Source organism: Castor canadensis, chromosome 12, assembly GCF_047511655.1.
Source record: "Castor canadensis chromosome 12, mCasCan1.hap1v2, whole genome shotgun sequence".
NCBI classification, from domain to species: Eukaryota; Metazoa; Chordata; class Mammalia; order Rodentia; family Castoridae; genus Castor; species Castor canadensis.
Genome location: NC_133397.1, coordinates 107,797,334 through 107,809,973, shown reverse-complemented (window position 1 = coordinate 107,809,973; position 12,640 = coordinate 107,797,334). Strand labels below are relative to the sequence as shown.

Sequence of the window (12,640 nt, the reverse complement as noted above, 5' to 3'; positions counted from 1 at the left end):
TCATAGGCCACAGCCTATGAAGAAGTGCACTGGAGGCACTTCTGAAAATTGATACTACCCTAAATGCAGACTTGCACCAGCCCTTTACAAACTAAGGCTTTGTTGCTTGGCCAAGTTCATCTGCCTGAGAGATCTTCCTTTCAGATGAGTTCTCACCCCGAAGTCCCTAAGTTGCCAGTGATGGATCCAGTTTAGGTTTTTGTGTTCCTTCCCTCTAATGTCCTGTTCCAATTTCTCATTGTTCTGGGCCTAGTTGACTGACTGCCTTATTAACAAAAGTCCTGACAGCTGGCTAACATTTCCTGCAGGTTTACACATGTGCCAAACACGGCTACTCATTTTACCTGTGTTGCTTCTTTCCCCAGAGCATGGCAGTACAGAGCACTGGCTTTGAAATCAGGCTGATTCAAGACTATATTCAACTTCATTATTTGCGAGCTATGTAACCATGAACAAATCACTTAATCCCTCCATGCCTCAGCTCCATCCTCTGTAAAGTGAGAACATTGATGCCTCTCTCACAGACCTTTGAGAGGACGGAATAAGAAAATCTACATAAAGCTTAGTGCAGAGCCTAGTACTTAAGAAGTGATCACTATTACTGCTGTAGTGTTCTTGCCCAGAATCTCTCTCAACCCCCAAATCCAACCAATTAGGGCAAACTTGTTCATGTTTAGATTATATTACTTGGATCTATCACTCAGGTCCTTCTTTTTGACCCTAGGTTTGAAAGCAGGGGCCATAGCCACAGAAGTGGTTCAATGCATACACAAATTGACTGTGATCTCTTTTCATTGTGCCCCTTCTCTGCTCCAGCATCTTCTGGACTCTTAAAAAAAAAAAAGTGGCAAAAGTTCAAACTTCAATCCCTCAGGATTGAATCACACACTTCTGTAGAAGAGTATTTAAGGTGGACTTTCATAAATACTTACCCCTTTGTCAAAGGTGGCAAAAAACTTGATGTAAGGCTGGAAGTGTTCAGCAGCCTCGTGGAAAGCTTTGTAATCTAGAAGGAAAAACGAGAGGCACACTGAACCCTTCTCTTTTTAAATGACGTAAAGTGTGAAAAGTCGATTAATGCTGATTGGATAATTATTTAGTTGGTATAATTTAGATAGCTAATTCTTTAGTAGCATTTAAACTCAGTTTCCCGAAAGGAGTTTGAATAGACTAGAGTTCAGTTACCTAAGAGAAGCCCTGTTCACCACACTTTTGTAGATGAAAACAGAAAACAGAGGAAACAGAGAGGTCAAGGCAAAGACGCATAAAACAAAACCAGAAGAAAAAATTCTTTCACTAGAACTCATTGCCAGTTACAATTGTGCCCTCTACAGAGCATGCAGTTTGATGTAGGAGCAAGCCTTAAGAAAGAAGGAAAATCCCCTTACTGTGTAAATAGCCCCAATCAAAAACACCACCACAGAAGCATTTTAAGCTCCTTAGCAGAAGTATTTCTGCTGGTGAAGCTTAGTTTTCTTTCCTTTTAAAAAAAGTGTTCTTCACACAGGAAATTAATGTGAATCAACTCCCTGTATAGCTATCCTTATCTCAACTAGCAAAAACCCTTGCTCCTTCCTATTATTGCTTATACTCTCTCTTCAACAAAATTAGAGATAAGGGCAAGCCTTGTATGCACATATGAATAATAAAACAATAAAAAAACTGTTCTTTTTAATTCCTATCCCCTGAGGGGATTATTTAAATTGAATCAATCCTATGCCTGAGTTTGGTCCCAACTTTCAGTTCCAAATTAGTCAAGGTAGGCACGAGACCACGCTAATGCTGGGAATGCTGTGCTTTAGCACACCTGGGCAGGTGCTGGGTTAAAATATCTACATTCAAGTCTAGATGTGAGGGTGATGGGTAATGGTGGTGGTGATTGTTCTGAATAAATTTTATAATCCTGAATCTGATTTATTCTTAAGACTAACTTTTTCCATCTTCTGGAATTCCATGTCCTTTAACCATCAGAAGTGTAAGCTTTTGCTAGAAAACTGGGATCACACAGAATTTTATAAGATTCTACCAAAAATTATTTTAGAGTAACGCTGGCTCAAGGAGATAGATGCCAAGATGAGTAAGACAGAGATACTGATCTCAAGAGCCACTTCAAAGAACCACATGAAGTTGCTCCAATAGAGAGACAGCAATGAGCATTTGAGAGAGGGGTTGAAATTCACAAGGACACTGGTACCATCTGCTGATGCTATATGCTCATCAAACTATCAGGCAGCTTGATGGGGGGTAGGACTGGATAGAAATCCACTGAGAAAATGAGTGCATATGAAGAATGAGCAGAGAGAAGGTGAGGAAGTACAATGGTAAGAACAATACCCAAGCAGGGGCAGGCACATCGAAACCCTGTCCCCCTGTCCCCAATATTCTTGAAGAATCTCTGGACACCTCCAAGCACTCTTCACTCAGTGGAAGGAATGGTCTGGACTGTGTCTGGAGCTTCCTTCTTCTCATGGAGGCCTGTTCTACACACCTTTTAAGATGAAGGATGGAGCAAGGTGACTCCACAAGTTGATGATTCCAAATGTGGTTACTTTTGTCTCACCCCCACACAACAGCTGTCTTTTGAGATGGCTGGTCTTGTCATCTGCTCTGTCTGGTGTCATGTAATCCTGACATTCAGCCCCTGTCTCCAGTTTACCAAAGACTTTTATTAACATTTCCTCACCCCGTTCCCCATCTCTCAGAGTTTTGCATACTGAATATTGCTCTACCAGTCTTTAATAGCTGGGTGTGGTTGACCCTGAAGAGAAAAACTTGAAATAACATCATCTGTCTTACAAAGATCAAACCAAGTTGTGCGGGATGAAATATTTAATGAAGTAGATGAACACATGGCAACAGATTTTAGAAACACTTCCCAGTTTGTGTACTAATGATGTGTGGTGTGACTGAAATGATAAGGTATAAAAGAATGTACATGGAATTCTTTCTGAAACGCTTGAGATGTGATATTTAGTCACAAAAAAAATTCTGTCATATAAAGTGTGCCTGTGGATCTGAATTCCACACAGAAGGTTGTCATGAAGAAGGTGACTCTAATGGAATCTAAACCTCCGTACCTTCTTCTCTTTTAACATTGGGTTCAGAAGCTCTTTCTCTAGCATTCCACACTAATGAAGATTAACTATCAAGGAGAGTCTTATAAGAGATTATCAGCTAAGAATTTAATTAGAAACAAAATTGTGAATTATACTCTGAAAAAATTTTGAAGATTAATCACTGGCTTCAAAAAATGCTGGATCTTGCTGAGCTTCTGAATTAACTTAATTAAAAATTGCAAGGACCATGTGAAATATAGAATGTGCTGATGTTTATCAATTTAAAAACAAAAATTCAGCCTCAAAAAGCAAGTTAAAATGTCTCACTAATAATTTTATTATTTAGATTTTAATAATCTAATACCAATGCATTCCTAAGGAAAAGCTTCTTTGTTATTTTGAGATACATGATAAGATATGAAAACATTTAGCTGGATCTGCAATTCCACCAGACTATCATAAGAAACATGAACGTCTCAATTGTCAACAAAAAGAAATGTCATAGCTGTCAAATTATAAGGATGCTTAAGTCCATGAAGGACAGTATAGAGACTGAATTATCCAAAGTACACCCAATTCTATGCTAATGCAAGAAAAGAATGTTTATCAGTAAAAGACAAGCAATGAATGTGGTCCATCCATTTGCCACCATACATATGCACAAGAAAGTCTCTCATCAATGCTGACCAACTGTTAAGAATTTGACAAACTCATCACTGAACACCACGATCTGGAATTACATGCTGCTATTTCAAGATCACACCTAATATCACACAGCTGAGTTTTTGGAAGCAAGCTCAAGATTCTCACTCAAAGTCTAAAAAGATTTAATTTGGAAATGTTTTAATAGTATGATAAGTGACATGTTTCCTGTTTTTGTATTGTGTTATTATTATACAATATAAAGAAAGTAACTTTTTTCACTAAGCCCAAAACTCTTCCAGATTGCCTTCATTTTATGTCTACAAGCATTGCCATATTTTTTTTCCAGTGGTACTGAAGTTTGAACTCAGGACCTTGTGTTGCTAGGCAGGCGCCCTACCACTTGAGCCACTCTACCAGTCCTCATCACATTTTATTTATGCCATGACCTGACAAAGTTTGTAAAGCCTTGAGAGCGTAGCTCAGGAGCTATGCATGTGAACTCTACAGTCAGATTCCTGGAGTTGAGACTGTGGTTCACCATTCACCCGCAGTGTGATACTGGGCAAGTTAACCAAACCTTTATGTTTCCAGCCTCTCACCATCATTAACATGCAAATGCCAATGGTAACTACAGTACCTACAGGCCTGTGAGGGCGCGGTGTTTCGTATGAAGCTCCTAGCACAGGTTCTGGGCTAAAATATGTGTTAATTAAATGGAACTCTTATGATTATTAATACAGGGTGGGGAACGGAAGGTTCTAGAAGGTATGCTTTATGCTGCTCTTGGCCCTGTCTCCTTCCTTTTCTGCTGCACTGAGGTTAAAGGAAGAAGAGAGAAACATAAGGATGGAAACAAATTGAGGAGGAAGGAATGAACAGGAAAAGGGGAAATGGAGGGAAATTAGAAGAAGAGAAGAAAGTAGATGGGAAGGGGACAAGAGAAGCTCCAAGAGTGCTCAACACCAACAGAACAGGGGCAAAACTCCCTGGCTAACGCCTTCCCTAATGCACCCATATTGTGAATAGAGGTTTGAATGAACAGACAGGTAAGTTGAGGCATGGAAGAGAGACCTTAATGGGTAGGTTGCTACTGATGAGGTGACTAGGGATGCTAATGGCAAAATCAGGTAAAGAAACAGTTTTGAAAAGAATGTCAAACCATTTTGAGATTTCCAGAAAACTAGTCACAAGCCAGCTGTATTTGCATCTACTTGTACTCTCATAGTTATTAGCCTCCCCACTTCCCTCTCTCGGAGGCTGAGACTCCAGAAAAAGGCTTAACTCCTTGGGCTTACGCTGTTAAAACAAGTTCTAAGAAAGTATTCGAGTAGTTTCTGTCCTGGTCTCTTCTCTCAGCTCTTCCTGACTCCTGCTCCCACTCTGTCTTGCCTGCAGTGATGCTATGACAGGTCCCATGTCCACCCACAACCTGGACACAAAACCTTCCAAGGGAGACACCCAAAGGGTGTGGTGGCACCGTGGCAAGCAGCCTGGTGGTCAGCTGAGGGCTTGGCCAGCAATTTTCCACAGTCTGTAGCAACCAAGCCCATCTGCACCCAAATTCTCCTCTCATGCTTACCAGTTGACTGAGTGGCTCTCCAGTCAGCCCACTGTGTGTCCTATTTTAGGGTGAATCTGACCAGAAAGTAGGCAGGTTGAAAGCTGAGGAAGGCTTTTCTCTTGCCTGTAGAAAACACACACACACCCATACCACTCCAAGGCCATAGAACATGGCTTTCATGTTCATTCAGCTCCACTCCCTGTTTTGCATTATTTCTGCACATGTCCCACCACACAGGGAGCAGGAAGGATTCTGACCTCTATGCTCCCCCAGCAGAAGAGAGGCTGAAGAACCTGCATATGTGGAGCTAATCTAACACCCCTTGCTGGAAATCCAGCCCTTGCACTGACAGACAGGGAGTGCCAGACAACTTACATTCTGAGTCCTCGCTCTTGAAAAATCCAAGGAGTTTGATCTTGTCCTCAACATGCTCAAAGGCTTGAACTTCCAGCTTGTTGTTGATGATCTCCACTGGGTCTTCCATTAGCTGAAATGCCACACACACACACACACAGAGGGACACAAATACATCGAAATGAGAGCTCCAACTTCCATAGTGGGGAGATAGAGTGTGTGGCGGGAGATTGCGGTGGACTTTGTGGTTAGGTTTCAACCACCCATCCCACCCTGCTCCAGTGAACGGAGCAGCAGTACTTTTAGAGGAATCTGGGATCAGTGGTCTGGGGGATATTTTGTTTCTCTTGCCAGTGTTTTTGAATTTTTATCTTAAATTGTAAATTACAACGGCATAAATTTATGGGACATAAAGTGCTGTTATAAATTATGAATACATTGCAGAATAATTAAATCCAGTTAACTAATATATCCATTACCTCAAATGTTTATCATTTTTGCTGATGAGCAATTTCCTCTCTTAGCAATCTTGAAGTGTATAATTTATTATTTACTGTATTCACTATGCTGTGCAATGTATTTCAAAGGAAAACATATATTCCTTCTGTCGGATTGAGGCTAGGCCTCATTTGAGTATTCGCTTCACATTCCCCTCCTCCAACCCAGGCTCTGGTAGCCACCATTCTACTGTCTGTCTCTTGTTGAGTTCAATTGTTTTAAATCCCACACATAAGAAAAACACGTTATGGTTTGGCGCTATAAAGTATTCCCCAAAGGCCCATGTGTTCAAAGCAGGTGGATCGAATGACTGACAGGTGATTGGATCATGGAGGCTCTGACCTGAGCAAAGGACTAATCCACTGATGGGTTCACAATTTGACGGTGTTATTTGGAGGTGATGAATACTTAGGAGGTAGCCCTGGTTGAGGGAAATAGCTCTCTGGGGGAGAGACTTTGAAGTGTGTGTCTGGTAAGCAGACCCTTCCTCTTCCTCTCTCTCTCCTTCCTGGCCACCATGAGGTCGGCAGCGTCTGCCATAAGTTCTTGCTGCCACGAAGCTCTGTGTTGCCTCAGGCGCAAAGGAAGGGATCCAGCTGACCTTGGGCTGCAACCTCAGAATCTATGAGGCAAAAACCAAAATCTTTCCTCCTTTTAAATTGTTTCCCTCAGATATTTGGTCACAGAGACAAAAAAAACCTAAGAAACACACATGCAAAATTTGTCTTTGTGCTCCTCACTTATTGCACTTAGCATAATGCTCTCCAATTCTATCCATATTGTCACAGATAATAAAATTTCTTTCTTTTTTAAGCTAGATAGTGTTTTCTTGTGTATATGTACTACATTTTATCTATTCACCCATTGATGGTCATTTGGGATGATTCCACAACTTCTCTTGCCACTTACTAATTCAGGAATGGGCAGTGACCCAGTTTTGGCCCAATGAGGATAGATTTGCTGAAGGGTCTGGAAAGTTCTTTATTCTTAAGAAAGCAATGGGAAACCAGATTCATTGGTGTTCTTGCTATTTGCTCCCATTGAAGATGAATAAGGACATGTGGTCTATCCACTCCAGCTGCTGCCCACCTTATAACTAACCTGAGAACAGATGACGAAAGGTCACGCACTGAAAACAGAATTGTCTGTGATTTACAGAGCTAGCGCCCTGACTTGATCAAGCCTAAACTCTGCCCTAACTCTACTTAGTGGGTGAATCCCATCATTGATTGTTTAGAGCAGGTAGAGTCTTGTTTCGGAAAGTCTCTTCTTAGCTGGTAACATTGGGACAGTGCCATGTTGACTTAGGGTCGTGATGTTGCTTCTCTGAACATTTTTTAGAACTTGCAGGTGTGGGTCAATTAGATGGCCAAGGAGAGATTATGAATAGTGGGTGGTTTTTTTTTTTTTTTGTAGGATTTGGCCTACAACCCACTTCTGACCCTCTCTCTGGTTTTTGAGGCTATATAGAGAAAACGATAGACCACTGGATCCCAGCAGGTAGACGAAAACTGAGCAATATGGACATTCAACATTAGCTTCTCTGTGCAGAACGTAAGTTCCAAAGCATTGAGCTTCATAGCTATTAGTGAAAGTGTGAGCTCATCTATGACTCAAATATTTTTGTAGTGCTTTCCCCTGTCTTCCAGCATATGGATCTGAGGGTGTGGTACCTCCCTGACTAAAAGTGAGTGTGATATGAAGGAGCTCTTTAGCTCTGCCTCTCCTTTCTGCTGCTCTGAAGATAGCTGAGGGTGACCAGGCCAATTGGTTCCTCCTGTCTCTGCAGGTGACTGGTACACCACCTCCTTCCACATACTCCCCAGCGTCTCCTCGGCACAGCACCATTGTGGCAAAGGTGAGGGAATTTCAATGGACATCATTGATGATTAGCATATCATTGTAATGGTCCCAATCTGTGACGCTCAGGTCACTAATAAACAGTTACTAGGGCGACTTCAGGGCTATGTCCTAGTGAAGTAAATAGCTTCTCCATGTTTTGTGAGGCCTGAGAAACCTGTCTTAGTTCACATCAGGATCTCCAGCTTCTCTGGTCTTACTTCAGGGTTTTACTTCCCCCTATATTAGAGCCCAGACAGCTCCATGCAGGGCCACTGGGCACAAATGCTTACATCCAAGAGAAACTCCACCAAGACATCAGCTGCAAATTCGCCATCGAACTCAATTGTGCGATCACCCTTCAAAATATATAGGCTCCCTTCTTCATCAAAACCTGGAAATAAAAAGAGACACACGGGTAAGTCATTCTGATGCACAAAGAGACTTCACCTTGGCCTGAAGTGACAATAGGGTCAGGATTGGTGAACTAGTTCCCCTCAAAACAACACTTTTGGACAGCTCTCAAAGTGGCACCTAATTTGAAAGAGCCAAGAACTAACAATTCCACTTAGATTTTAACTTAAAAGAAAAATCTATTCTCTACCCCACCATGGCTCTAGTTTTTCAAAACTATTGCCAAACCCATGCCATTCTCCTTATCAAAAAAATGTAATGACAACTTAGTCTGACATTCACATCCTTCAACTCTCTTCCACTCACCCTTCGTGAGAGTGGCTCCTCTGTACCACTCCCTTTGCTTCTTGCCCACAGGCTGATATGAAAGGCTGTGTAAAGGGAGCACCCCAGAACATGAAGCATTGTATTTATGTTCTCTTGCTCCCCAAACCTGGAATGGCCTCCCCGCCACCAACTCCATTTTGGTTGGCTCGTTCAGGTCCTAGCTTGGACTCACTTTTTCTAAGAAGGTCACTGCAATCTCCCCAGGCTCCTGCTCTTATTGATTTCCCTTCAGCTCCACTTGCAGGTACTGTCTCTAATAGAACATTCTCTGAGAGTATGGTCATTGTCTTCTTGGTGTGCCAGTGCCTCGCACAGCACCTGCACACATCAATTGACACCTCAGATGTGTAAAAAATATGTGGCCAGACTGACTGCTTCTATACCTGTCCTAGCTGAATCCCACACATCTTCTTTACCTAGTTCACTGCTTCATGTTGCAAGGGCAGGCTCTATATCTCCTTTGCTACTCCCAGAGCTAGGTCCTTTAACAAATGCTTGCTGGAAAACTGCATGCCCCCCCCCAGGAATGCTAATAGCTGAGGCTGATATTTATTCCAACAGCATGGCTCCCTTAATTCCTCAGATTAATTGTTTGCAAACTCTACTAACTGGAGAAGCTTTATCCCAATGAATCTGTAGAACCCTCAGGCTCAGGAAGTCTGGACTGCTGCCTGTCCCAAAGTCTATCCAAGGAGTCCCTGGCACACCAAGGAATGCTGTTCACAGATTAAAAGGGGCAGCATACGAGATATTCTTGAAGCTGGTGATGACTGATCTTGAAAGATACCACAGGCAATGTCAAGTGTCCTGCTGTTGGGTTTTGTCTTGAGTTCCCTCTATCAGACACAGCCTAATAGAGGCCAAACTAAGGCAAATGGGAGAGGGCCAAGGGTGAAGGGGTGGCTTTACAAAATACAGCCACATCCTGTAAACCCCAAGAATTGAACAGCTAGAAGAAGGAACCCACCTCAATTCCTCCTAGGTGAGCTTGGAGAAGTTTATTTGGCATACCAAGCTCCATCTCCAGTCTAGAATTATGAGTTCTTGTCCAGCTCATCCTTCCTATATATTTGACTACTGCAAGAACACTAGCATTTTCTTCTAATTAAGTTTACCAAAAAGTCTCCCAAATTCAAGTTATTAAAAACAGTGGGAAGGAGGAAGACTGGGAATCAACAGGCCGCAGGGGGAGGAGGTAGAGCTTATTAAATTATTTTTGACCCTAGAGAGAGTTTAATGTATTTTGTTCCCATGCTTATGGAGGAAAAGATATTTCTTAATAAGTCTCCAGGGGAAGAGAGATCCCAGACATTCTTAATAAGTCATTTCATAGGCATGAGTTCTTCCTTGTGTCTAACTTAAGTAGTCCTCTATAATTTGTCTTTCTGTTTTTAAGACTGGCCTTCCAGAAAATAAAATAGAAAACAGTTGTTTGTAATTTCCTAGGATAATGAACTTTCATGTACCTGCTGGTACTTATTGACCCTCCACTAAGTTTTTTTTTTGTCTGTGCTTATTACTCAAATCCAATAAACCGATCTTCAAAGGTCCTGGTTTATAACTGCCTGCTAGTTTTTTAACAGCCATTCTTCACTGGTCATGCAAAAAAAGCCAAATGGGCAGTATATGTGTGGGTGTTTGGAAACCAGAGAAGTCACCTATATCTTCTCTACTTGGGATTATGAAATAAGAATCTTCAAGGGCATTTGCACTTGAGTGTGACATATTGACGTGAGAAATTACAACTTCCATTGTGTAGTCACTTGACCGTGCCTTTCCTAAATCCTTCCTTTCATCTTTGGTGATAATGTCCAGCTGGGGTTTAGCCTTAAATTTAGAAATCCCTGGGACCCTACAGCCACTGCCATTAATGCCACCTTTCGTGGCTGCTTAGACTAAAAGGTCAGGACATAGCAGGCAATAGGAGAAAGGACTGTGATTGTCCCAGAGAGATCCCATGGTACTGAGATAGCTGGCCTGTCAGCCTGTTTTAGCAGCTGGAAATAAAGGTTTGAGTCTCTAGCATTGGTTTTTCCAGGAAAAACCCCTCTTTATGGTACTGATGCAAAGATATACTAGATGGTTCTTTTGAAGCATTCAATTCAGGCTTAGATTTACTTTTAGGAAACTTCCTCAACCCAAGACTAAGGTAAGCAGGATCATTTTATATTTGTTTAAAAATAGTCCAGTTATCATACAAGAATAGTACTTTTTTTTATGAGACATATCTGTTTCTTCCTACTATATCTTAAAACTCACACTTACCCAGTTTCTTGGCAAGCTTGGCTTCTTTCTTGGCATCCACCATCACAAAGCCTATATCTTTATGTTCCAGGACCTGGGCCACAAGCTGAAGAGACAAATAGGAATATAAGAGGGTTAAGGGCAGAAAGATGGTAGAAGATATCACAGGATAATTCTTGCATGTGTTGGAGGAGGCTTTCCCTCCTATTTCCCGCTATGCTGTGACCCATTCAAGCAGCAGCCCAGGGGTTCTATGCTTACCCCTTCAGAAAAGGATGAGTCAGCAGAATGCTTAGAACCAAGGACAGAAAAACTGAGGACTCGGTCAAAGATGAAAGATTTGGAAGAACACATCCACTGTCGAATGCCCTATTGTGCTCTCAGGGCAGATAAAACTTGGGAGGGAAGAGAATCCAAAAGGAAGAAGTGTAGAACACCCATGGATACCTGACAGTGTGTCCCTGAGCCCTCTCCAGCTGCCAAATGAATCTTGGTGAGGACACAAGAGGAACCTGAATAAAGGAGGCATGTGTCCCAGGATCCAAGCATGGTCCTGACGTCACCCTGTCTCTGGGCTTGTGGAGTCCTCATTGGCCTCTGAAGGTTTCCTGCAGCTCATGGAGAGGAAGAACCAGAGAGTAACTGGGCAAGGAGGATGCAGCAGTGTCCTAGATGTAACGATGGTAGAAAACTACTCTAGGTAGACATCAGCACAGAGATGCCAGCCACACACGACTGGGATGGTGCTAAGTTTCCTAAACATAGAGATGTTAAGTATGGAAACTCAAATGACTGCTGACTAATTCTTGCCATCTGGCCAAAAGAGGGCCTGAAATAGAAATAGTGTGAAGTTTCCAGAATTGAATTTGGGGGAGAAGAGAATTCAAAAGACATATCATAAAACACAAATACTCCTTTCTTTTTGGCAGGGATGGGAATTGAACCTGGAACCTCACACATACTAGGCAAGTGCTCTATCACTGAGCTACATCCCCAGCCCTAATACAACTTCTTAAAAGGTTAACTTAAAAAATCACTAACATGCAGTTGTAAGAAATAACACGGAGAGATTCCTTACATATTTTGTCCAGTTTTTCCCAATAGTAAGATCTTGTAAAATTGAGGTACAATACTGCAAACTGGATATTCACATGAATACAGACCATTTCCATCACAACAAGGGTCCCTCTGTTGTCTTTTATGGGCATCTCCACTGGTTCTTGCTCCATCTTCTCTTTACCCCATGGAAGCCACTGGTTCACCTGGCCCCCATTTCTATAATTTTGACATTTTGAGAGTGTTATATAAGTGGAGTCATATAGTATGTAGCCTTTCAGGATCAGCACTATTCACTAGACATGACTATCCCAAAATTCGTTCAGGTTGTTGTATGTATCAACATGTTGTTCCTTTTTACTGGTAAATAAAATTCCATGGTGTAGCTGTACCACAGTTTATTTAATATTCCTCTCATGAAAAACATCTGAGTTGTTTCTGGTTTTTGGCTTTTATGAGTGGATCTGCTATAAATATTTGGGTGTAGGTTTTTGAGTTGAGTATTAGTCTTAATTTCTCTGGAACAAATGCCTAAGTGTGTAATTTCTGGGTTAGGCAGTAGTTTCATCCATTGAACTGTTTGGTTTTTAATGAAACTACCAAGCTGTTTTTCAGACCAACTATAGTATTTTCTATTCTCATGAGC

At 41.7% G+C, this 12,640-nt stretch overlaps 1 protein-coding gene across 1 annotated transcript in view; it reads right to left on the bottom strand.

The window, feature by feature from the left end:
• The window catches only part of Casq2 (calsequestrin 2), a 56,927-nt gene that overhangs the window by 25,657 nt on the left and 18,630 nt on the right, over positions 1-12,640 (bottom strand). The window contains exons 2-5 of the mRNA XM_020153158.2: positions 10,960-11,044; positions 8,247-8,347; positions 5,638-5,749; positions 933-1,006 (exon numbers count right to left, since the gene is read on the bottom strand). Of these exons, the coding sequence (XP_020008747.1) occupies positions 933-1,006; positions 5,638-5,749; positions 8,247-8,347; positions 10,960-11,044 (372 nt within the window). The remainder of the gene's footprint in view (positions 1-932; positions 1,007-5,637; positions 5,750-8,246; positions 8,348-10,959; positions 11,045-12,640) is intronic.